We start from the raw sequence: 27,068 nt of genomic DNA, 5'->3' as shown, positions 1-27,068 counted from the left end.
CTGCAGGCCTGCTGAAAAAGGAAATTCTCCTACTATGTTGTCACAAAGTCTGAAACTCTGTACGATAAATTGTTTGTTAAAGGGAAGAATTAGAAGTAATTCAAAGTGGACTTTTCTTGGACCTCATCCAAGTGGCTTTAGTGACAGTGGTACCAAAAAGCACACTGTAAGTGGGCTTATTTATAAGGAAGTCCTACAGTGATTTATCACAGATTACAGGTTAACAAAGCTCATTTTCCCTGAGTCTTTTGCAAAAGGAATTGTCAGGGTATGTGTCTGATTTTTTGTTGTTGTTGTTGATAAGTCTTGGTTGCCCTGTCCAGTGAATAGCCAGAGTACAATGCAACAAGGTCGCATGATTCTGGGGTAGGATCTCACTATGCATTTTACAAGCCTACTTAAATTCTGCTTTAGCTAGGGCAGCCGCTATCCCCCTGACATTTCAAGATTTCCTTTTAGTGAAAGTGTGTAGAGATAACAAATTTAGACATTTTTTCCCACTTTCTATGTTCACACGGCCGCCATCTTTGTTCAGACCTTCTTCCCCTCTCACAGGTACAATTTGCTCTCCCTGCTTCAGATCCATCCCATTGCAATCCATCTTTCACATGCCTGCCAAGGTGGTCCAACCATGCCATCCCCTACTACATCAACTCTAGTTGTTCCCTTTACCTCTTGTATCAACTACAAACGAAACTCTTCTTTTTGACGTTTAAAGCTTTTAACAACTTGGCTCTATCTTCCGAGCTTTCTTACACACTATTCAGCTTCCATACACTCTGTGGTCTAGCCAATTTGTCCTTCTTGGTCTTCTTCCTATGTGATGCTATATCTCCCATCTCTGGGCCTTTGCATAAGCACTTCCTCCCCACCTCCACATCTTGGAATACTTGATTTTCTCCAAGTCAATTCAAGAACTACCTTCTGCGAGAGGTGTTTCCTGGCAACATCTCCCCTTTTCCATTGCCTCCCCCCTCCAAGATTACTTTGCGTCTGTTTTGAATATAACTGTATTTAAAACTATACATATATATGTATATATACATATATGTATATATACATATATACACACAAATGCCTGTATGTATATGTATATTTGTGTGTATGTGTACAAACATGTACATACATACATGTATATAGACATATATGTATGTATGTTATTTCTCCCTGTTTGAATATAAGCTCCATGAGGGCAAGGACTGTTTCACATTTGTCTTTGAATCCCCAGTGTTTTCACAGTGCTTGACACATAACAAGTATTTAATAAATAATAGTTGATTATTGGTTTGATAATATTTGTTGTTATTTTTAACACTAAAACTTGGAAAGGTGAGAAATGATTTGTACAGATTTGAATAGCTAATAAATATGAAGAAACAGGACTTGAAACCAGATTTCTATGAACTCACTAGCTACATGATTGTGGACAAATATGGACTTCTCAAAGTCTCAGTTTCTTCATCTGTGAAAAGGGGATAATATTATTTTCAGTACCTACTTCACAAGGTTATTAAAAGGAAAGCACTTTGTATATGATAAAGGCTTATATAAATGAACAATTGTTATTCATCCCATTGTCATTATCATCATCACTTTAAGTCTTGTATGATTTCTATTATTCTATGATTCTAGAGTAGGTGGTACAGTAGATAGAGTGCCAGGCCTGAATTCAAGAAGACAAGACTCATCTTCCTGAATTCAAATTTGGCCTGAGACCCTTGCTGGCTGTGTGACCCTGGGCAAGTCACTTAGTCCTGTTTGCCTCAGTTCCTCATCTGTAAAATAAATAAACAAATGAGCTAGAGAAGGAGATGGAAAACCAGTCTAGTACCTTTGCCAAGAAAACCCCAAATAGGGTCATGGAGAGTTGGACACTCCTAAAAACTCAAATGATTCTATAAATTAAAGAGTCATTCATAATATCCACAAGTACTTGTGGATTCATAAATCCACAAGTACATAACAGTACCCTAGGCCATAATGTAGTCAAAACAGAAGCTGGAAGTGGTGATGATTATAACCAAGTAGAGAAGTGTCAACCAGAGCTCTGAGTAGAGCTCAGAGCTGAATCCAGTGCTATGGAAACTGTGAGATGAAGGTCAACAGAAACAGTGTGAGGACTTCAGGGACCCTGCATCCCTGTAGTATGGGAGGTGTAAATTGTCCCTTCTCACACATGCCTTGGGGTGTCCTTGTTCTCTCTTTGTGTGTCTATTCTTCCGACTGACCGCACTGTGTGCATTTATTCGAAAATGAGCCCCAGGTTTATGGGGGACATGTTTTGTGGCTAATGTTGCTAATATGCCTTTGCTTTGAGCTAATTGTGTCCTCCTGCTAACTACAGGTAAGATCTTCTCAGCATGAAAACTCACGAGCTGTAATTTTAGAATGGTGAGCACCTTGAACCTGGAGCAGTCATCCCCTGAGGCAGTAGTGGCAAACTCATATAGAAACAGGGCCACTAGATCATAAATAAGGATCCCTGCTGCTGCATAAAGACTTAGAAAACTACGTATTAACTACATATGTTCTATTACATTTTTATATATTTTGTAAATATTTCCCAATTACATTTTAATCTGATTCCAGATACTCCAGGTAGGATATTTGATAACTCTGTCCTGAGGGATCCAATTTGCAGATCCATACAAGCAGGGGTAGTCCATTTAGGTGCTATAGATGCCAAAGTATTCTTAGGGTAGAGTCAATGTACAATGGCCATATGCACCAATATGTCTGGACAGATATGGCTCTGTTTCCTTCAAGATCAGTCTCTGAAACAACAACAACAACGTCATCATCATAATAACTAAATTTTTAATAATGTTTTATGGTTTGAATATGTGTGTATAGGCATTATATTATTAAAATCATACATGTATATCTATTTGCATATATACGCATATATGTATATGTGTGTATACACACAGGCATAAAATCTCCTTTGAGGGATGGACATGCAATAATATGAACTACAAATATGTGTTTTACAACCTGCTATTCCATCATGTCTCCTGGTCTTGTTCACAATGTCTGGGCCCAATTAGTAGCAAATCCCTTTGAGCTTCCTTGTTCAAGGCCTGCAAGTGGCCATCACTCCTTCGCTTTAAGACCTTCATTGAGGAAGAAATCACTACCTTTTCCAGTATATTTGATTTGGGGACAGTTCTAATGGTTACAAAGTTTGTTTGTGTTTTTCTCCCCTCCTAAAATCAAACCTAACTGTTCTGCTTTGAACTTGTACCTATTATTCCTAGTTCTGCCTTTGATGTCAAGGAGAATAGGTCTAATCCCTTTTCCCCATGATGGCCCTTCAAATACTTGAAGACATACATCCTCACTAAATCTTCTCTTCTCAAAGCTGAAGAGTCCTAGTTCTTTCTACCAGTCTTCCTATGGTATGATTTCAAATGATCAACACTTGATCATTTCCTTTCAACATTTTCTAGATCATCAGTGCCCTTCTTGAAATGTGGTATCCAGAACGAAACTTAACATTCCAGATGAGGTCTGACAAGAGCACAATTCAAATCCTGTGTGGGACAGTGGTATTCTTTCAAAGAAGCCTAAGATCATGTGGGCCATTTGTTTGCCAAGCTATATTGGTCACTCATAGTGAACTTACAGTCTCTACTCTAACTTTTAGATTTTTATTTACTTTTTTTTTTCAATTAAGCGTTTATTTTCTCTTCTTACCTTCCTATCCCTGGGGAAAAAAAGAAAACAAAATGAAAACAAAATCTTTGTAAGCAATATTTGTCATCAAGCAAAATAAATCCCCACATTGGCCGTGTAAATATGTGTTTCATTCTGCATCCTGATTTCATCACCTCTCTGCTAGGACATTAGTAGCATTCTTCATCATCAATCTTATGAAATCATTGCTAGTAATTACACTAAGAATTCTTAAATCTTTTAAATGTTTTCCTCATGATACTACTGTTACTGTATAAATTGTTCTACTGGTTCTGCTCACTTCACAGTTCCAAATTGCTTTCCAGAATTGCTAAACCAATGCATAGCTCTACCAATTGTGCATTCATATTCCTATTTTCTTACACTCCCTATGGTATGTCATTTCCTTTTTTTTTTTTAGTCAGGTAGAACCTCAAAGTTATTTTAATTTATGTTTTCTAATATCATTAGTTTGTAGCCTTTTTTCATGGACATTATTAGCTTGGGTTTCAGATATAATCCCAATACTATACTAGGGAAGGATAAAAGGATAGGACAACTATAGGCCAATATCATTAATGAATACCTATTCAAATTTTTAAAAATAAAATCCTGTAGAACTGACTATAAAGATTGATCTAATAAATCATTTATTATGATCAAGTTGGATTTATACCAGGGATGCAAAGATAGTTCAACATTAAGAAGAAAAGTCAATATAATCATATTAGATATAAAAACATCTAAAAATACATTATAATTTCAATACTTACAGAAAAAGTCTTTGAGAAAGTATCAAACTCATTTTTGCTAAAATCCCCACAAAGGGTAGGCATAGAGGGATTTTTTTAATATGATAAAATTTATCTAAAACCAGAAAAAGCACATGTAATGTGACTATATTAGCCCCATAGCTTTCCCAATAAATATAGGAGTAAAACTAGGATGTGTACTCTCTGCACTGTTATTTTCTATGGTTCTGGAGATGTTAGCAATAGCAATAAGACAAAAAAAAGAAATTACATGCATAAAGATCACAAAGAGGAGATAAAACAATTCCTATTTGCTGATGATATAATGATTTACTTAGAAAATCTTAGGAAATCAGCAAAGATGCTAACTGAGACAAAATTCCCAGGCATGAAGATGAGGTTACAGTGGGATCAAGTTAAGGAGGGAAGATTTTCAGAAAGTTTAGGTGTATAGGAATCAGATTTTGTAGTTAGAAGAGGTCATCTAGTCAGAGAAGCATAAAGATTTAAAGCTAGTCTAAATCTAGTCTGAAGACTTCATTTGAAAAAAGAGGAAACTGAGACCTCAGAGCTTAAAATGACCCGCCCAAGGTAACTCAGGTAGCAGGAGAGGTACAATTAAAATCCAGGCCTTGTGACTCCCAGTCCAGTGATTTGTTTTTGTTTTTCCTATATATCATCTTGAGTGATTTTTTTTTTACTTAAGTGGTAAAATATAGAATAGGGTAGCTAGTTAGCTAGCTTATAGGATGCAGTTGATAGAATACCAGGTTTGCAGTCAGGAAGACCTAAGTTCAAATCCAATCTCAGATACTTACTAGCTGTATGATGCTAGGCAAGTCACTTAACCCTGTTTGCCTCAGTTGCCTCATCTGTAAAATGAGCTGAAGAAGGAAATGGCAAATCCCTCTAGTATCTTTGCCAAGAAAACCTCAAATGGGGACATGAAGAGTTTGACATGGCTGAATCAACTAAACAACAACAACAAAGTTGTGAACTTTATTGTATTACCTTTATGAGCACAGAAGAAGGAACTTGTTGGAGTGGTAAGAGTGAAGAGATCTCCCAGTCCTACCCTTCTCTAACATTTGATTAATTTGGTGAATAATACCCCTACCAGAATATCTTACAGCAATAACTCCAAAAGGGAAAACCTATTACTTGTGCCTGCGAGCTCTGGGAAAAGAAAACCAAAATAGACTGAACACTGAATTCCCCTACTCTGTGTCAAAATTGGCAGGGTTTCTCAATGCAGTTCTACCCCACTAAGTGAGTAAAGAATCAGGCAAAATAGATAAAATTGTGTAGTATTATTACATCATGTTATGATGAAAAGCATTGAATTTCTGGCCTAGCAAAAAGTTCACTTTCATAACTGTAGCTGAGATTATACATACACATACATATACATAAGTAAACATGTTTGTGTGTATATATGTATACCGTTGTTGGAAGGGTGTGTGTGTGTGTGTGTGTGTGTGTGTGTGTGTGTTTGTAGGGGAATTTAGAGGATTGATGGAGAAACTCCTTATTCTTAAAGAGCTTTGAGGAAGAAAATTCCAGTCTTTTTAAGTGACTCTTCCAGGACCTTTCCACTTTAAATTCAGTAAATTATTATGATTTCAGCTTGCCTCCTCTGGCTCTGATTTCAGTGCATTTGGAGAACAGATAGTTTAAAAAAAAAGGAGAAATGGAGTGTTTGAATTTTGGCTCTGCTCCTTGATCCCAGTGTGACTATAGAATAGTTGCTCATCTTTCTGTGCCTCAATTTTTCTTATCCTTAAGAAGAGGGGGTGGATTAGTTGATCCCTTCCCGTTCTATCCCTGTGTCCATATGTAGAAGGCAGTCAGGTGCAGAGGAAAGAGCCTAGAATTTGAAGTCACAGAACCTGAGTTTGAATTTCTCCTTTGCCATTACTACCTCAGGTAGCTCTAGTACTTTGCCCAATGCCTGGCACATAGTGAGTGCTTAATAAATGTTTATTGATTGACAACATCTAGGGCTTATATTTCTCATCAAGAAAATCAAGTATTGGACTCAAAAACTTCTGAAGTTTCTTCCAGCTTAGATGTTATTTTAATAAGCTTTCATATACTTGATAGTATCTCAGAGCCCTTCCATTCCCTCTCAGCCTTCTCTTCTCCAAAGTTAAAGAATCCTTGTTCTTTGGCTTGGGGATCATTTCCCAGATTGTTCTCTGGCTTGCTAATGAACTTTTCTCCAGACCCTTGCAAAGTCCTCTCTAGTTTTCTGAAGCTGCTGAGCCCCTGCTGAGGATCTTGTCAAAGCCTTGTCTGCTCCCTATTTATGGGGTCAGTTAGCAGTTAAGAACATTTTCCACGTCAGGCCTTCATGCAGTCCTGTAACTGCTGAGCACATTTGGTTTTTCTTGCCTGTAATTACGAAGTGAAGCACTTCAGCCCAGGCTGGCTGATGAAATAAACTCAGCTTACCCTCCCTTACTGGGTTTTCACTTGTATTTTTATTAATGGGCTGTTTATAGCAGTCTCCTTTCAGCAACTTAGCCCCAAATGAAAGAAATTAAAAGTTCATCTTGAGGAGCTTATCAGTTTCATTTATTCCTTTACACTGCTGGTAGCTCAAGATGGAGAATTCACTATCTCCAGTTTCTAATCCATTCCAGCAGAGTTTGTTACCCTTACTGAGTCACAGCAGGTAAAAGAAAACAAAAACAAAATCCATAATCTTCTTCAGAAGGTTAACTGCTTTGACTTGGGCTTTTTTGGAAGTTTATGGAGAAATGTTACATCATTGAGTTATATTATTTTGTCTTTTCTCTTATTTTGACCATTATTATGATTCTCCCCACTTTTATTTGTTTGGCTTTTTATGTTTCTTTGTTTGGTGAGGAGCAGCAAAGGAAACTCTACCAATACAAATATCCTTCTAGAGCCCACATTCTAATGGGAGTGACAATTTGTGAATATGTAAATAATCTCAGAGAGAAGGCACTAAGACTAAGGAGACTAGGAAAGGCCCCTAATTCGTGGTTGTTGTTCAATCATTTTCAGTCATGTAGGACTCTCCACAAACCCATTTGGGGTTTTCTTGGCAGAGATACTGGAGTGGTTTGCCCTTTACTTCTGTAGCTCATTTTACAGATGAGGAAACTGAGGCCAAACAGGTTTAAGTGACTTGACCAGGGTCACACAGCTAGTAAGTATCTGAGGCCAGATTTGAACTCAGAAAGATGAGTCTTCTGACTCCAGCTCCAGTACTCTGCCCACTGCACCACTGAGCTGCCCCTAAATATCTAATTACTTGGCCAGTATTAATGATTCTACTTCCATGTAGCTTATATTCAAGCCCTTCTTTCTATCCACACAGTCATCAACATAGTTCTGACCATCATTATGTCTCATCTGGACAGTAGCCTCCTATTTGCTTTCCCTTTTCCTAGTATTTCCCCCCTCCAGCCTATCTCCCACATCATTGCCAAATTGATATTATTCCTAAAACACATGTTGCTCCCTTGCTGAAGAAGCTCTAGAGGACCCCCAACTAGGATAGAATATAAACTCCTTCATTTTGGCATTTAAAACACTTCACACCATATTTCCAGACTGGTCACACATTCTTTTTTATGCATCCTCAATTCTAGTCCAACTGACCTTGTAATTCCCTGTATATGACACTGAATTTCCCATTTCCATATCTTTGTATGAGCTCAGCTCTGTGCCTAGATGCAAGCTTTCTTCACTTTTGTCTTGTAGAATCTCTGTATTCCTTCAAGGCTCGGTTCAAATGCTACCTCCTGCACAAGATCTCTTCTGAGCCTGTCAGCTATGAGTGCCCTCCCTATGCTGTCCCTGGAAATTACTTTGTATTTATTATAGATATATTATTTCCTTATCTGCATTCATGTTGTTTCCTTCCGATACAATATAAGATCCTAGAGGACAGGTTGTTTCATTTTGACTTTGTGCTTGGTGCATAATAGGTACTTAATAAATTGGCAAATGTAACTCAAGATGAAGGTGTGTAATCACAAAGAAAAAGACGGGTTACATCATGATAGCACATACCTCTTCACAGATTCCTTTATTTTTTCAATTAATGTACATTTATTTTCTTTCCCTTCTATCTTTTCTCCCCACCCTGGAAAAAAAAAAAAAGAAAAACAGAACGCTTGTAACAAATATTCATTGTCAAGCAAAAAATACCCCCTGATCGGCCATGTCCAAAAATGTATGCCTCATTCTGCTCCCACAGTCTGTCACCCCTCTGTCGGGTAGAAGCTTCATTATTGATTCTCTGGAATTGTGGTTGGTCATTGCAATTAATGATCAGAGCTCTTAAAACTTTCAAAGCTGTTTCTTTGTAGTATTACAGTATAAATATCCATATAGGTTAGTATGAATTGTCATTATTATTATTTTTTTTCTTTTTGGTGAGGCAATTGGGGTTAAGTGACTTGCCTAGGGTCACACAGCTAGTAAGTGTCAAATGTCTGAAATCAGATTTGAACTCGGGTCCTCCTGACTCCAAGGCAAGAGCTCTATCCACTGCACCACCTATCTGCCCTTCTATTTTTATTATTAATAGTTTATTTACCAGTAGTTCATCAGAGGTGGCACCATTATTCCTTTCTCTCCAGCCTCCAAATTACCCTGTATTTATTTTGTATGTATTCTGTATATTTTGTCTCCCCCAATAAAGCAAAATCCCTGAGGGTGAAGACTGTTTCATTTTAGGCCTGGAATATAATAGGTATAATGGGCATTAATAAATTCTTGTTGGTTAATGGATGGCAAGGGTGGCTAGAATTGTGGTTGTCAATATCTTTTATGTCATCAAAGTCCTCTGTCCGTTAAAGAATCATGAGAGGCACAGTACAGAGCAGGCCAAGTTTTGAACAGTCTAAGAGCTGGTTCAGTTTAGACAAAGAATAATTGCATTCCTACTTGTACCAGGCACCTCGTCAATGGTGTGCCATTGATTACAAAATTGCCCCAGGAAAGAAGGACAGTCTCAGAACAAGTTCATCCCAAGAGCTAGTAAGAGCAGCTGAGATCATGTGCCTCAGGAGTAGTGTCTGAAGCATATCTGAAGGACTTCAATACTTTGAGGAGCTGTTCATTTCATTACTGTAAATGCTCCTTCCATCAAAAAGATCACAACCTTTCCACACCTTTATACACCATTTTTATGAGTTTCAGTGGCTAAACTAAGTTCAGACATAGTAACTGACCTTCTGATGAGTCTCTCTGAAGTTAGCCAGGCCCATCCTTCAGTTAGAACACATATGGTCCTCACATCAAACCTATACACATACTCAAAATTTTTTCTGCTTTAGTAGGTGGCCCTCCAGAACTGCATTCTTTGCAATGCAATAGCCCTCAAGACCCAACATAACTTGCCCACCAAGATGAAGTTTGTTGAGTACTAGCTGTGAAAGGCAACATAGTAATTTTTGTCAGTGTGTATATCTTTCAGTGAAGTCTTAACTCTGGTGGATCATAATGGGGTGTAAATCACCCTGAATTCTCAAAAATTATGCCAGTGGAGAATGAGCTCTGATAGGTTCTATCAAGAAGAAAAGTACAGCTGGTGAAAATACTGTATGTCTGTCATCTGAAGATCAGCCTGGCTAAGTCTGGAAAGACTCATCAACAGATTGGCTTCAGGGTGGTGGTGAATTTTTCAGCCATAGCAATTAATAATAATAATAGTTAGCATTTACATAGTACTTAAAGGTTTCCAAAGTATTTCACAGAGACCTGATCCTCAAAACAACCCTGAGAAGTAGGTACTGTTATTATCTCCATCTTGCAGGTAAAGAAACTAAGGCTGAGAGACTGTGAGGCTGGATTTGCCCAGGGTTGCACAACTAGCTAACTTTGAATCTAGGTCTTTCTGACCTTAAGTATGATGTTTCATCTATAACACAATGCTGTCTCCCTATGAACTGTCTATTAAGACATAGACAATTAATTCACACTAACAAAATTGCAGCTCTTTGGGAGTAGTGAGGTACTGGGTATGTAGGCACAGTTTTATAAGATGGAATGATGAAATAAAGGGGAATTTGACTGCTGCATTGCACTGTGTCCTTATAGATCCAGGCCAGGGGGCCCCTTGCATAGCAAGAGAACCTAAGGACCTGCCCCTTTTGCCCAACTGATGAGAGCATTAGGGATGAAGTATTAAATTTGGGGGAACATATGTTCTACAGACACAGAAGACAAAAGTCACTGAATGGTTGAAGAATGCCATAACAAATGTGTTCAGTTCATGTCTGTAATTAAAAAGAATTGTTTGTTTTAGGTTTTGTCTTTCGATTTTCTTTGTATGAATAAAATATGTGGCTATAGAGTGACTTTTGTCCCACCCTCTATATTCCCTCTTCCTTGGAGTTTGAGGATCCTGGGGCAGGAGAGAGAGGGAGGGAATAGGGATTTGAGGTTCTTTTAATTACTCTCAGAGGCCCTGATGGGGGCTCCCCAAGGAGCTTGGGAATCACAGAGTGTTAGTGCTAGAAGGGTACTTAGCAATCACCCAATCTAGCCCTTTGACAATCTGACCCTTTTGGAAGCCATTTGTTGAGTCATTTTTCAGTCATGTCTGACTCTTCATGACCCCATTTGGAGTTTTCTTGGCAAAGATCCTAGAATGGTTTGCCATTTATTTCTCCAGCTCATTTTACAGATGAGGCAACTGAGGCAAACAGGATTAAGTGACTTGCCCAGGATCACTCAGCTAGCAAGTATCTGAGGCTAAATCTGAGCTCAGGTCTTCCTCACTCCATGCCCTATGCACCACCTAGCTGCCTGATGTTAGTGCTAGAAGAGGCCTTAGAAGTCTAGTCTACCTCCTTTGACTATATTGCCCTTTTGGAAGCCATACTAGTCCCTACAATCTAGATGGACCTTCTTTGTCAAGTTGGTGAACTTACCTCATGGTTTCAAGGGCCTCTTCAAATTATATTTCCTCTGGTGAGGCTCTCGCTGGCAGAATTCCAAGCCCAGACCACCTCTTAACACAGCACAGTATTAATGACTATGTATTCTGTATATCTCTATTTTTTTACTTAAACAAAGACTGGAATCTGTTTGTTAGCCTATATGATAATAATATGAGGGGCAGATGGAGTAGTTGAGAGCTGACCTGGGAAGTCACAGAGGCCTGGATCCTGACACAGGCTGACTATATAATCCTGCGCAAGTCACTTAAACTCTCAATGTCCCCAAACAATTCTTTAAGACTCTGAATTGTGGAATAATGGTTAATCTGCATTGGAAGGATGAACTTCCTCACCAAGAGTCTTCCACTGGGTCTCCTACCTGCTCAAAAAAATTATATGCCATTTTAAGATTTGCAAAGCACTTTTCTCACAATAATCCCATGACAGTAGGTAGTATTATCATCTCTATCTTTCAGAAAAGGAAGTTGAGGCTTGGAGAGATTAAGTGACTAGTCTGTAAGCACCCAACTAATAAGTGAGGTGGGATTCAAACCTAGATCTCTTTATGAAATGTCTAGCCATCCTTTCCCTGCCCAATGCCTTTCTATGCAAGTTGTTGTCGATATTATATATTTTCAGAATCAGAGAAATGCACAGTCCTTTGGGTTCCCCTTGCCCAACACTTGCCATATAGGAGACTTGAGGATGCATACAGCTCTGTTAAGAGGGGTTGCAAATGAATGAGGACCCTTTCCCCCACAGCATTAGGACTCTGCTGAGACGTTTAAAACCATATCTTTGTTGTATAAAGATAGGTATTAGTAATAACTATGTAACACTTTAAGGTTTAGAAGGTGTTTTTTGCACAAGGTAGATAGCAAAAGTATTATTATTTATATATTGCAGATGAGGAAACTCAGATTTGGAGAAATTAAATGACTCATCTATAGAGTCATGCAGCTGGTAAATGGCAGAGCCAGGATTCAAATCCACGTCACCTTATTCTGAGGCTAATACTCTTTCTAGTACACCACGTCACTCTGGTTTGGCAATCCCATTTGTCAGAAGCCTACTAAAAAGCTACCAAAAGCAGAGTACCCCCATGTCAGTGTGACTGGTGTTCCTCTTCTCATTGCATCTCATTTTCCAGCCTTCTACCTGCTTACCTGCTTATTTCACTATAACCATCTGCAGTATCAGAATTTTTTCCTCGATTGTCAGTTTCCCTAGATCATTCCTCTCTGTTCCTTTCAGACTACAAGGGGCAGCTAGGTGGTACAATGGTTAGAGCACTGGGCTTGGAATCAGGAAGACTCACCTTTATGAGTTCATATCCAGCCTTAGACTAGCCATGGGAAAGTCACTTCACCCTGTTTGCCTCAGTTTTTTCATCTATAAAATGAACTGGAGAAAAAAAAACAAACTACTCTAGTATCTTTGCTAAGAAAACCCCAAAATGGGCTCATGATGATGTGACTGAAATGACTCAGCAACAATGCCACCACCCCAAACGACCTATGGGCAAGGATTTAGTTTATTATTTGACCCCACTCTGTATGGTATCATGTGTGATTTTATAAGTCTGTGTCAACAAGAAAAACTGGCCTTCTCTTCCCCCACTTCATATCCAGCACCCCATTTATAGATCATTTTTGTCATGTCTCAACACATTCTACTTGCTGTGCCTTGACACCACTGGCCTATTCACAGGTGTATTTGTGAGGAGCTCCAGAAATACTTGAAATGTTTGTGTACATGTGTGCCTGTGTGTCTGTATTCATTCTTCAGCCTCAGGGAGACAGAGTCACTCTCATTTCTGCTGGGAGGTACAACTCTCAAGGAGGGATTGTAGGCTGGGATTGTATAGTGGCAGGCTTAGATTATTGTTCAATTGTCTGAGTCATATCTGACTCGCTGTGACCCCATTTGGAATTTTCTTGGCAAAGATACTGGAATAGTTTGCCATTTCCCTCTCCAGCTTATTTTACAGATGAGGAAACTGAGGATAACAGGGTTAAGTGACTTGCCCAGGGTCACATAGCTACTAATTGTCTGAGGTTAGATCTGAACTCAGGTCCTCCTGACTCCAGGCCTGGCACCAGCTAGCTGTCCACAGGCTTAGGAGTCAGATTCAAATCTTGGCTCTACCACCTATGATGTATGTGACCTCAGATAAGTCACTTAACTTTTTTAGGCCTCAATTTGCTCATCTGCAAATTGAGAATTTCAGCTAGGATGTATTTTATATGTGTGCATATGCCTCCATCATCAAATGTTAGCCCCTTGTGGGCACGGATTGTTTTTTATTTTTGTCTTTGTACCTCAGCACCTGGCATGTGATAGGTTCCTAATAAATGTTTGTTGATTGGTTTCTAAGGTCCCTTGTAGTTATAAAACCTAGCATCCTAGGCAAGTTTACAAGATGCTTTACAAATATTGCCTTATTTGGTCCTCACAACAATCCTAGGAGGTAGGTGCTCTTATCATCCCTATTTTAAAGATGTGGAAACAGACGTTAAGTGACTTAACCAGGGTCACGCAGCTAGTTCTGGTTGTGGTTTGTTCTTCCTTCTCAAAGAGGACCATGACATCAGGGATACTGAAATGTCCTAAAGGAAAGAGGGTTTCAGGGAGATCTCTGGGAATCGTTCTCTGATTATCACACCCACCTCCAAGCTCTTCATTGTTCAATGTTCCTTCAGCATGCAGTACACACAATAGTCCTATATTCATGTTGAGCTAATGTTTTGTAAGTGTACTTAGTTTGGCAAGACAGATAGGGACCCTATATCCTCCACTAGGTCATAGACTTTCTAGGGGAAGCTCCTTTGAATGTATCTTCTCATATCATGTATTATAAGGCTCTGCATACAATGCATTCCCTATTCCCTCAGATTTTCTAAGGACATTATCTCTGGATCTCAAATTTCCCCTGATTCCACTTTCCCTTGTATCTCACTTAGTAGGTAGCAATTGTCTTGAAGATAGGGACTATGACACTATTTATCTTTGTGTTCCTATGGTTTAATTTGGACCTTTGCACAAGGTAAGTGCAAAATAAATGTTTGTTGAATTGAATTCAAATGAAAGGGCTATTGACTGACCTTAAGTTACTTGGCTTTACGTCTTCTTTAGTAAAGAAGGAAACATAGCATGAAAAGAGAGAATCCTACTGTGTGTGGTGGAAAGAGCACAGACATTGAAATAAAGTAAAAGGATTTGAGACCTGGTGCTGCCAGCTGCTCTCCATGTGACCTTAGACTAGTCATTTAACCTCCAGAGCCTTAGTTTATTCATATGAAGAATGCTGGGTAGAGTCTACTTGCACTTTTTACTTTGTAAGATTATTCTAGGAATCAAATGAGACAATGTTATATAGTCCATGGTAGCCATAAAATGCTGTATGATAGTAGCTAGCATTTATATTAGTGCTTTAAAGTTTACAAGATGCTTTACAAATATTGCCTTATTTAATCCTCACAACAATCCTAGGTGGTAGGTGCTCTTATCATCCCTATTTTAAAAATGTGGAAACAGCCGTTAAGTGACTTACCCAGGGTCACACAGCTAGTTCTGGTTGTGGTTTGTCCTTCCTTCTCAAAGAGGACCATGACATCAGGGAGATGATGACATGACTTGTAATTGACTTTGATTTGAGTGAAGGAGTGTTGTGTACATTTATCAGTCTCACTTTCTCCTCCAGAGCCATCTGGGTCCAGTGGCCAGATAGCCATCAGGATAACTGGAGATTGCCCATGGTGCAATGGGAGACCCTGGCCCTTTTAAACTAACGTCTTTTCAGGTTCTCACTTTGAGTGAGGCAATGCCCATTCAGTGAATAGGCCTCTTTAAGAAGTGAGTTAAGGGATGGCCCCTTTAATTAAAAAAAAATGAAATCAAACTGGGAGGGGAAGACCCTCTGGGTTGCTGGCCAAAAGAGAAACAGTTACTATTTGCATTCACTCTGAGCCAGGAGGGCCCAAAAATAACCATTAGGTGATGCTTGGGCAGGGACCTATTATTGTCCAATCCATGAAATCCAGAGTGAATTGGGTTTAAGGCACAACTAGTATGTGTCTGAGGCTGGATTGAAACTCAGGTCTTACTAACTTCAGGTTCAGCACTTTATCACTGAGTCACCTAATTATCTATACACATGTCAGTTGTTCTTTTTATTATTAAAAGAGGAAAGAATAGATGGACAGCCATAGGTTTGATGCATAGTATACCCAGATGATATTTGGGCAAAATTATTATTGTTGCTTCTTTTCTGCTTAAAACTGTAATGCTGTTTTTTTTTTTCTCCCAGTTATCCAATTTGGATTTGTCAGCCTGTTTGTGGCCTCCTTTCCTCTGGCTCCATTGTTTGCCCTCCTCAATAATGTTATTGAAGTCAGGCTTGATGCAAAGAAGTTTGTTACAGAGTTGAGACGTCCTGATGCTGTGAGAACCAAAGATATAGGTATGTAACCCAGTTATGAGGTATGATGTCTTTCCTTTTCCCCACCACTGACATACTGCAGTTCCTGCTACCTGTGGTTCAAAGCCCTCTTCTCTCAACCTCTATTCTTGCTTTTAAAACTCAATCCTTGAATTGTCAAGTTTTGCAAAGCTTTCCAAAGGCTATTCTCTCCATCCCTTCACTTTCAGGTAGGAGCCGCCATAGGATCTCCTAGACCACCATCTATATCACCCATTCTTAGGAATTTCTAAGTATTCTCCCCACACTCTTAGCTTGCTTCTTTGTCAACAGGTCAATGTATCTCAAATTCTTACAAGATAGAATAAAAATTCCTGGAGCATATTCTGGCTCAAAGCTACCTGTCGATCCTCATCTGTCATTACTTTCCATCATATATTCAGTGATCCAGTCAAGCCAGGCTATTCTCAATCCCTATTTTTATGCTGATCTCATCTCTGTAGCTTTCTTTATGACATATCCCCTCCCCAGAATGGACTACCCCAAAAAAGGGATCTGCCTGTTGAAGTTCCTTCAGAGCCTTGCTTATGTACCACCTTCATAGAGGCAGTGTGGTATAGTAGGTAGAGAGTTAAAACTGGAAATCAGAAACGGAAGGCCTGGGTTCAAATCACAGCTAAGATGCTTACTGACTGTATGAGTCAAATCACTTAACCTCTTTGCCTTAGTTCCTCCTGTCTAAAAGTAGGAGGTTGGACTAGATGACCTTTTGCATCTTACAGATAAGAGAATTATCATTTAAGTACTGTGCAGGACCAGTTCCTCTCGGTGTTCAACAGGCTAAGCTAAGCTTTTACAGTATAAACATTTTCTAACGTGATAGTATCTATACTTCTCCTTATAACACTGGGATAGGGATGGGGCAGGAGCTGTGATTTTATTGGCATATGGAATTCCCAGTTGAGGAAACACCCACTAAAAATGCAGGTTGGCACCTTCTGTTCAACTTATAATCTTAGTTGCCTGGGGAACTGAGAAGCACTTATAAGTTTCCTTCCTGCTCTAAATGCATGATCCTCTGAACTATTAAACCTTCTCTGGCCATCCCACTCCCAAAATGAAGGTGATCTCTCCTTCCAATTTCTCAAAGCACTTTTCCTAGTTCTATTCCTTGCACCTCACTCTCCCATGTACCATAGTTATATGTGTATTTATCTTTCCTCTTCTCCCCTCTCCAAACGTCTCCCTGCCCCCAGTAAAATATAAGTTTCTTGACAAGTAGGGTCAGGGTTGTATCTGTCTTTGTATCTCCTTTTCACCTGGTATAATGACTTGTACAAAGTGTAGGTATTCAATAAATGTTTGTTGACTTTAGTTGAATTATCTGTAAATCATCATCTTGAACAACACCATATTCACTCCCATTGCTTTATACTACCACTATATCAAGCAACCCAGTGATGAGAGTGATTTGGCATCTGCCCTTTTTTTCTTGCAGGAATTTGGTTTGACATCCTTTCAGGGATTGGAAAGTTCTCCGTTATTAGCAATGTAAGTGTATAAATGGATGATACTTTTGACCTCCCCTTGAGTACTTCCAGATGAGTCCAGGTCTCTCCAGCAGCAGGAATAACCCATGAATGTTTCCTTCCTATCTAATTCTAAATATGCCTCCATTTAGAATCATAAGTGATGTAAAGAGAGATGACGTGAGGTTGCAAAAAGTGCATTAAATGAATTTTGGCAGGTCTCTAACATGCACTAGGTGTGTGACTATGGACGTCAACATGGACATCACTCAATGTTTCTAAGGCTAAGTTTCTTCATGTGTGAAATAGGGATAATACATGTTGTGCCTACACGACGGAGCTATTGAGTGTATCAAGTGAGTCAACACATGTAAAAGTACTTGGCAAAACTGAAAGAACCATCTCAATGTCAGCCATTATTATATGATTGAAAAACTTTTTCCTACTTTTCAATTTCTTTTCTGACTATGGCATCTATAAGCTGCTTATCTAGTTTAATGGGGAGATAGCTTAGCTCAGGAAACAAAACTAGAAGATCTTTGCTCATTTTTCCTCTGAACCGCAGCGATTTTTTGGTTTCTGGTTCTATTTGTCCTTAGAAGTGCAGAAAATGGCTTGATGGATGGGAAGATGGAAGATTAATCAGTTCTTTTCTGAGTTTTGCTGCTAATAGGTTGAATTTAAGAAGTATCTACATTTGTACACTGGAATAAAATAACAGAAAATGAATTGAAATCTACTTTGGGAACATATCTAGGCTATAATAATTATTATTATTATTAGCATTTATACATATAGCACTTTAAGGTTTGCAATGTATATTACAAGTATCTCATTTGATCCTCACAGTGATCCTGGGAGGTAAGCATTATTATTGTCCCCATTTTACAGATGAGGAAACTGAGGTATCAGAGATTAAGTGACTTGCTGAAGATCACATAAATTGGAAGTATTTGAGGTTGGGTTTGATCTCTAGTCTTCCTGACTTCACATCCAATGTTCTACTTAATGTGCCCCCACCTAGCTGCCTTCTAAATTCTTTCAGCAAAAAACTCCATTGTCATTGGCAAGAAAGAGGGCAATAAACTACTTGTCTCCCTAGCAGATATTGTTATATATATTCTCATACATATTCATTCATTCATTCAACATGTGTTTATTTGAGATGCTGTGCTAAATGCTGATGCAGGATGCAGTCCCTGTTTTCAAAGTCTAGTATGTACTCGACCCCCACCCTCTTTCTGCCTTGCTTTCTTCCCAATAAATTGAGAGGAATGACATCTATCATGAGATAATGCAGGTAACTATTCTGAGAAGAAATGAAGATAATGAAGAAATGAAGATAAAGATGAAATGAATACCTCAAAGAAACTAAAGAATGGTATCATTGGTAGTCTTACCTCTCCCAAGGTAGTCATAAAAAATGAATACTTCTATGTACTATATATTATACTGAGAGGCATTCCAACTGCTGTGGCTTATAGGATGATTCTAATATTGACTGTACTTCTATAGAGTAATAAATACTGCACACAAGATGTTATCTTGGGTCTAATCCCATATTTCATGTAATCATGACCTTTGGATCAAAGCTTTAGAAATGGAAGGGACTTTTTAAGCCCATTTTAAGCCCAACCCATTCATTTTACAGATGAAGAAACTGATGTTTAGAGAAGTGAGTGACCATGATCACATATCAGAGACAAGATCTGAATCCAGGGCTTCCTGACTTCAGTACACGGAGCTCCCTCTCAAAGATATGCAGGAAATGCGTACTGAGGAGATAAGAAAGATGCTACGACAAGTTTCTTAAATGCGTATTAACTTCTCAACCCCCAGTCTAAATCACTTAATATTATTTGGTGCAAAGATATCATTCAGCTCTAACACTGTAATAATAATGCTCTCCATTTTATATTTTACAAATTACTACCCCATTAATTATCTCATTAATTGTCAAAATAATCCTATGACCCAGCCAGAACAGTTATGTTTCTCTCCATTTTATAGAGGAGGAAATTGAGGTTCATCTAGAGAGTTTAAGTGACATGCTTAAAGTCATGTGATTAATGATGGGCAAAACTGAAATTTGAAACCGTAGTGTTTGATCCAGAGTTCAGTGTTCTTTAGAGCAAACCACACTGGCTCTCCAAAGTTGGTTCGATTCACATTTGCCGTACCCTTTGTTGGGTCTGATGGTGGAACTGGTTATGTAGCCTCAGAGACCTATAAGTGAGTTATTGGCCTACTGAATTGCATGAAGGATTGCCTTACCATCATTCATGCCACATTATGATTCTTCCTTATCAAAGACAGTAGTATCCCAAGATGAAATTCCTAGAAATGGGTGTTTGCTGAAGCAAAGCAATCAGGTGTCACCCCAGAATCACATATCTCTGTCTGCATTCCAGATCATCATTCAACAGCAAATTGGTTTTGTCTCTTAGGCCTTTGTCATTGCTGTCACCTCCGACTTCATTCCCCGCCTTGTGTACCAATACTCCTATAGTCATAACGGGACCCTTCATGGCTTCATCAACCATACTCTGTCCTATTTCAATGTCAGCCAGATGAAGGAAGGGACACAGCCAGAGAACTCACACTTTGGCCAGGAAGTTCTGTTCTGCAGGTAATATTCTTCTTGATTAAAGCAGAGGGTGGGAGAAGAAGGGATGGGGGCAGATTTCTGAGGACTGGTGACCTCAGTACCTTGGTGATCTGGGAAAGAGATCTTGGTTCTAAGTCCAAATTTGTCATCAACTGATTCACTTGCTGACACAGACCAAGTCTTAGTACTACAAAACTATAGACTATTATAAATGAAAGAAACCATTGATAAAATTCTCCCATTTTTCATATAATTAAACAGGCTCAGAGAGAAAAAGTGATTTGCTTAAAGCCATACTCACTGCCATTCCTTAAAACAACCCAATTTTAATCAGTTCAACAGCTATCAGTTGAGTGAGACCACAGCTGTCCTCAGCATTTCAAGGAACCCAAAGCTGTAAGATCAATCCCCACAAAGAAGGGAGGGCATTTCAAGAAGGTAGAGTGACATGATGACCTGAGCCAGATCTTGTAGATGAGGAATGGTATAGGGAGAAAATACATATTTTCTCTATTTTGTTGTTGTTGTTATTGTTCAGTCACTTCAGTTGTGTTCAACTCTTTGTGACCACATTTGGGGTTTTCTTGGCAAAGATAACTGGAGTGGTTTGTCATTTCCTTCTCTAGCTCATTTTAGAGATGAGGAAATTCAGGCAAACAGGGTTAAATGACTTGCCCAGGATCACACAGCTAGTAAGTGTTTGAGGCCAAATTTGAATTCAGATCTTCCTGACTCTAGGACCAATGTTCTATCCAGTGAGCCATCTAGCTTCCCTATGTATATGTATGTATACACACACATATGCACACATACACACACACACACACACACTCACACACGTGCATATGTATACACACAAACATATATATATTCTCTTTATATTTTTTATGTTTTCTGTATATATTTTCTAAATATATTTTATATTTTTCTCTATATATTTATATATTTTCACTTTTGAAAATGGCAATTTTATTTAGGGGGGAGGGATAAAACTGGAGAGGTGAGTTGTCACCAAATTATGGAGACCTAGAAATCCAGGCACAGGAATTAAGATTTGGTACGATCAGGAATAGGAAGCCATTGAATATTTTAAGCAGAAGACTTTAATGATATATCACATTTTAGAAATAGTAATCTGGTTTTTGTATGTAAAATTGACTAGAGGCAGGAAAATTTAGAAAACTGTAGTCTAGATATGAGGTAATAAGGTCCTCATGAAGGGTCACATTACTGAGAGCATTAGAGAGAAAGAAGAACCAATGGTTTTTCCTTTTTTCACATTTATTTATTTTATTTTTAATTTACAGAATAAAACAAACATTTCCATAATGCTTTTTTTCTCCCTTTCTTCTGCCTCTTTCTCTTGCTGGTCCAGTGCAGGTATTGGCCTCAGCACTATTTCTTGTCTCCTCTTCATTCACAATCATTCAGGAGACTTTGTCTTCTGCTATATAGCCAGCCCTTGATTGGATCTTGGAGGTCCATTGGTTTCAGGACTCCTGGAGGGGATGGCCTCAGGTGCCTCTGACTTTTTTCCATATCCTTTATTCTTGACCTCCTGATATGGCCACCAAATATTAATATCAAGCCTCCATATAGGCATGGGGCTTCCTGCCTTTCTCTATCTCCTTGCACAGTGGCCAAGCTCCTTGAAAAGGTCATCTATACTAAGCATTTCCACATTCTCTTCTCTCACTCACTATTTAATCCCTTATAATACAGTTTCTTCCATTGTTCCACCAAAAGTGCTCTCTCCAAAGTTGCCAGTGAACTCTTAGTTGCCAAATTCAATGTTTTTTTCAATCCTCATTCTTCTTGACTTCTCTGCAGCATTTGACACTTTTGATTAACCACTTCTCCTTGAGACTCTCTTCTCTCTAGGTTTCAGAACATCATTCTCTGGTGGTTCTCCTCTACCTATTTGCTTCTTCTCAGTCTCCTTTGCTAGGTTCTCATCTAGGTCATACCCTCTTATGGTTACATAGGTGTCTTACAGGGTTCTGTCCTGGGACCTCTTATCTTCTTTCTCTACATTTAGTAATCTGATTAGTTCCCATGGATTTTTGCTGATGATTCTCAGATCTACCTATCCTGACCTAACCTCTCCACTGACCTCCAATCTCACATCTCTAACTGCTTTTCAGACATCTCAAGCTGGATGTTGAGTAGACATCTTAAACCCCAAATGTCCAAAACAGAATTCATCATTTTTCCCCAAAAATCTCCCTCAACTCTCACATAACTTCCTTATTGTTGTTGAAGGCAACACCGTCCTTCTAGAACCTCAGGTTCACAACCTAGGCATCGTTCTCGACTCCTCACTCTTTCTCTCACACCCATATCCAATCTGTTTTCAAGGCCTGTTTTACTTTTGCAACATCTCTAATGTCTCCTTCTCTCCTCTGATACTTACACCATCTTTGATGCAAGTCTTCATCAACTTATGTTTGAATGAATGCAATAGTCTGCTATTGAACCTGTCTGTCTCAAGTCTGTCCCCACTCTAATCCAACTTTCATTGAACCACCAAAGTGATTTGCCAAAAGCAGAGATCAAGCCATCTCACACCTTCTCCACCTCCCCCTACCCAGTCTCTACTCAAAAAACTCCAAGGGTTTTCCATTGCCTTCAGGATCAAATACAAAATCTGTTTCTTATCCAAAGCCCTTCATAACCTACACTCCACCCCTTTCTAGTCTTCTACTTTGTCCTCTGTTACACACACTTCTATCCAGTGACACTGGTTTCCTTGTTGCTCCTAGAACAAAACACTCATCTCTCAGGTCTAGGAATTTTATCTAACTGTTCTCCATGGTCCCATGCTCTCCTTCCTCATCTGTACCTTCCTTCAAGTTCCAACTAAAATCATATCTTCCACAGGAAGCCTTTCCCAATCACTTATAATTCTAGAGTCTTCCCTCTTCTAATTTTTCCCATTTATCCTGTATGTAGCATGTTCATACATATTTGTTTTCTTGTTGTCTCCCCCATTAGATTGTGAACTCATTGGGGGCAGGGTCTGTTTTTTTCTTCTTTCCTTATCCCCAGTGTTCAGCAGTGTCTGGCCCATGGTAGATGTTTAATAAATGTTTATTGACTGACTGTGACCTACCATGAGCTGGCTTTGTATTCTGATGCAGTTCTGACTATCAGTGATTGAACTGACTTTTAGGATCCCAAAGTCTTGCACTGAGCATGGACAGAGCTGCCTCTATTTCCTTGTTCACTGACCTACCTTTGTCCTCTATGATGGTTCCAATAATACAGGGCTAAGTTCCAGTGGTTTCTCACCATATGTATTGGAGGCTTCTCTCGCTTCAGGTCCCCATGGCATGTCCCTGACCAGAGAGACCATGGGCTTCTAGCCATGTTCTTGCATAGTTCTGGGCTGTATGAAGAAACTTACTTGTATTTTGCTTTCAATTTATTGACCACTGCTTCATCTAGCACCATTTTAAAACTTTGCTAGGGAGTTTCTTAGGGAAGCTAAGTTTAGCTATAATGTTTGACTTTACCGGAAGTAATGTCATGCCATAATAATAGTGATTTCTACACCTTGGTACTGCCTCTCCACTCTTCTGTTCGCTTGCAAAATCCTGATAAAATGAATGAAGCAGTTACTTTAGAGCTAGCTGAATTTTAGGGAAGTTGCTAGCAATAGAGATGTAACTATTTGCTGAGCCTTTGGTTTCAAAAATCTTTTCTGCAAGATTTTCGTGTACTTTTGTTAAATTAAAAAATATTTTTTTTAAAATATGGTACCATAAAAGAGTGAAGAGTTTTATGAGTATTCAGAATAGACATGAGGCTCAGACAAGTAAGTGGAAGTTATATCAATATTAGACAAATGGTTTAAGAAACAGAAAGACCACAGTGGTCTGTTTTCACTTCTGCTACCATGAACTAAATCACTTGGGACCTACAGGTGGGAGAGGAAATGGCCTCTCTAGATTTGGCCACCTAGGACAAAACTCTATTTGGTTGATCTGCCTCACCTGAATTGTAGTTCTGCTACAGTGGAGAGAGTGCTAAAAAGTAAAGGTAGTAGAATTCAGCAGAGGGTTATTGGGAGGATCAAATGAGATAGTATTTTTTTACTTCTGTGTGATCTTGGACAAATCATCTCCCCTTCCTGTGCTTCAGTTTTCTTATCTATAAAATGAAAGTACTAGACTAGGTGACTTGAAAAGTCCCCTCCTATTCCAGTGTTATATGTTTACATGAGTCTGTGATTTGGGAATTCAGCACTTAATCCAAATATTGGATATTCTAAGAATGGTGGAGAAAACTACCAACTCCATACCCCTGGTACCGTACCAACTAGATAGAATGATCATAATTAAGACAGAAGTGAATTCCCTGAAATATTGTTGGGATAGTCCTAGAGGAAGAAATGATGGGAAAATGAAAGAGAAAACCTTTCTATAGCTTGGAGATAGACTCTCCTTCCTCAAGTCTCTATTCCTACCTACCCTTAATTACTGAATGGGTATTGCCTCAGTCAAACTGAGACCCGGGAAAGACCTTAGCTTAAAAAGACTAAGGTCTCCTATTGCATCAGTGGCCATCTTCAGTCATCCTGATCTATATTTTACCACTGGACCCAGATGCCTCCAGAGAAGAAAGTGAGGCTAGTGACTTTGCACAGCCCTCCCTTACTTGCATGTCATGACGTCACCTCCCTGACGTCATGGTCCTCTTCCAGAATGAAGGACAAACAACAACAACAACAACATGATCCAACCTAAATGCAAAGTTTGCCCCTGGCAAAAAATGTTGACAATGTTTTGACTCTTATTATTAGTTTTCGATGACCTTGGTAGATAAACATGTTGAAATAAAAGTTCTTCCAGGGCTCTAACCTAGCTTTATCAGGTATAAAGGTATCTTAAAAATAGCACAGTGAGATAGAAAACTCTCTGACTAATCCTGCAGGATGCATTCCAACATATTTGGAACAGCATTTTCTGTGGCAGTCAGAGTGCTCTGGCAAAGATGCTCCATAAACAGTCCAGTGACGTCAATCCACAGGATGTGATTAGCATCTGATGAGGCCGAAGGACCTCAGTGTCGCCAGGGTGGCTGGATGAGGACTGTCCCCTGGGGAATTGGGCTTCATGTCCCTTATTTGGGCCCCTTTATCCTACACCAGTGGATAAGCTTGGCTTCTGAGCCAGACAGGGCCCCAGAGACACTGTCACCCATCTGTTTGGAGGTGGTGAGCTGAGCTCCGCCATCCTGAAAGAAGACATTGAGTGGTGGCTGTTTATTTGCATTTTCTAAGTACTTCCATATTGTTTTAGAGCCTGGAGCTGCCCATCATCTGCTCCCTGTTGTAATGTACAGATTTAGCTTTTCCTAGTGTTCTCTTTCCTGATCTTTATCGGCCACCAGATCGACATAGTTCTCATTCATTTCTAATTGCCCATACTGTCTTTTTCTTGTTAAAGATCAATTTCAGAAGGCAATTTTTAAGAAGCTCACATAGTTTAGAATTATAGTTTAGAACCATAATTTAGCATTAATCATTGTTTAGCATTAATATGGCATTAATTCCCATAGCACTGAGACCCTTCAAATGATTTTAAGCTACCGCATGCTTTTAGCATATGAGGCAGACAGACCCCCTAAATTGGCTCACAGTTTAGTTGAAATGTTATTTAAAAAATAATGTTTAATGATTGCATACGGCATAGATCTCCCTCCACCTTCCTTGTTCATAAGATTAGTGGGATTGTTTTGGGGGATGGGGGAGATTTATCATATAAAAGTCCCATTCTAGATCTAAAATTGTTGTATGATCCTTCCAATTCTTACCTTGACCTCCTCACCTTTAAATAGAGAAAGGTAATATGTTAGACTTATATTCAGTAAAACCTGTGTTTGTGTACTATTTCTAACACCTATTAGCTGTGTAATCATGGGCAAATCACTTAATCTCTATGAGCCCCAAACCTTACAATTTTTTTTGATGATACCATGAGATAATGTATGTGTGGCATCCTTCAGTCACTCCCTTAACTTGAACTAATATGGGCAGGTTTGGGTACCTGTATGAGTGACTGTAAACTCATATTCTCTAGGTAAATTTATGGGTGACTATTCCTAACAGTATAACTCATGAACCCCCATCAGTGTACTTCTTATTAACAACCAATTAGTAGACTCAGCTCTTAAGAAAATGTATTTACTCATATATAGCAAGAATTATAGTTACAAAGCATCCCCCCCAAAAGCCTGGGATATATTCTCTTCACAAAGATATAAAGAGTTTGGGGAAGAGTGAGTAGAAAGTCAAACTATACTAGTAGTGAGACACATGTGTAGGAAAAACATATGAACAAGGCAGTTCAAAACTCTGGCACAGTACAATGTTCTTTTCTCAGAGTCCTCATAAAGTTAGTGTCAGTGGTCATATGTAACTGCTGCTTTTGTTCAGTCATTTCAGTCATGTCTGACTCTTCGTGACTCCATCAGTTGTGTTTTTTGGCAAAGATACTAGAGTGGTTTGCCATTTCCTTCTCTAGTTCATTTTACGGATGAAGAACTGAGGCAGACAGGGTTAAGTGACTTGCCTAGACTCACTCTGAGGCTGGACTTGAACTCAAGAAGATGAATCTTCCTGACTCCAGGGCCAGCACTCTATCCACCACACCACCTAGGTGCCCCAACTCTGCTGCTAGGCTGGGCTGTCTTCCTGCAGAGGGATGAGTGGTGAAGCTGGCCTAGCTCCTCTCAAAGCACAATTGGACTCCCTTTTCAGTGGGTTGTTGCTATCTCTACTAACTCCAGTCTCAGGTTCAATTGGATGTTACTCTGCTATTTCACTTAAGCATAGGTTCTCAAAGTGAGGGATATCACCCCTTAAAGGTACTGGAACAATCCAGGGGGGTGATAGTAGGCTTGGGTGCAATTAGGCAGATGTTGAATAAAACTAAGGAGGTGGTGGAAGCACAAGGAAAGAATGGAAGGAAATTTTGAAAAACCATTTGTACAGCTTTCATCTGTTTTGTGACAGAGTTAAAGTCATAGTCATTACATTATTTTCCAAAGGAACACACAAAATACAAGTTATAACTGATCAGTCAGTGGTCAAGTCCACCAACAGGCCTTAACAAGCAAGTGTTGGCAGGCCAATATGTCATGCATTGGTAGGAA

General features: G+C 39.1%; 1 protein-coding gene across 1 annotated transcript in view; it reads left to right on the top strand.

The window, feature by feature from the left end:
• The window catches only part of ANO2 (anoctamin 2), a 491,778-nt gene that overhangs the window by 439,663 nt on the left and 25,047 nt on the right, over positions 1-27,068 (top strand). Inside the window, exons 20-22 of the mRNA XM_027838585.1 lie at positions 15,663-15,815; positions 17,272-17,324; positions 19,750-19,931. Of these exons, the coding sequence (XP_027694386.1) occupies positions 15,663-15,815; positions 17,272-17,324; positions 19,750-19,931 (388 nt within the window). The remainder of the gene's footprint in view (positions 1-15,662; positions 15,816-17,271; positions 17,325-19,749; positions 19,932-27,068) is intronic.

Source organism: Vombatus ursinus, unplaced genomic scaffold, assembly GCF_900497805.2.
Source record: "Vombatus ursinus unplaced genomic scaffold, bare-nosed wombat genome assembly UNPS02014830.1, whole genome shotgun sequence".
Lineage (NCBI taxonomy): Eukaryota > Metazoa > Chordata > Mammalia > Diprotodontia > Vombatidae > Vombatus > Vombatus ursinus.
The sequence above is the reverse complement of the archived record's forward strand: the minus strand, read 5'-3'. Positions and strand labels throughout refer to the sequence as shown.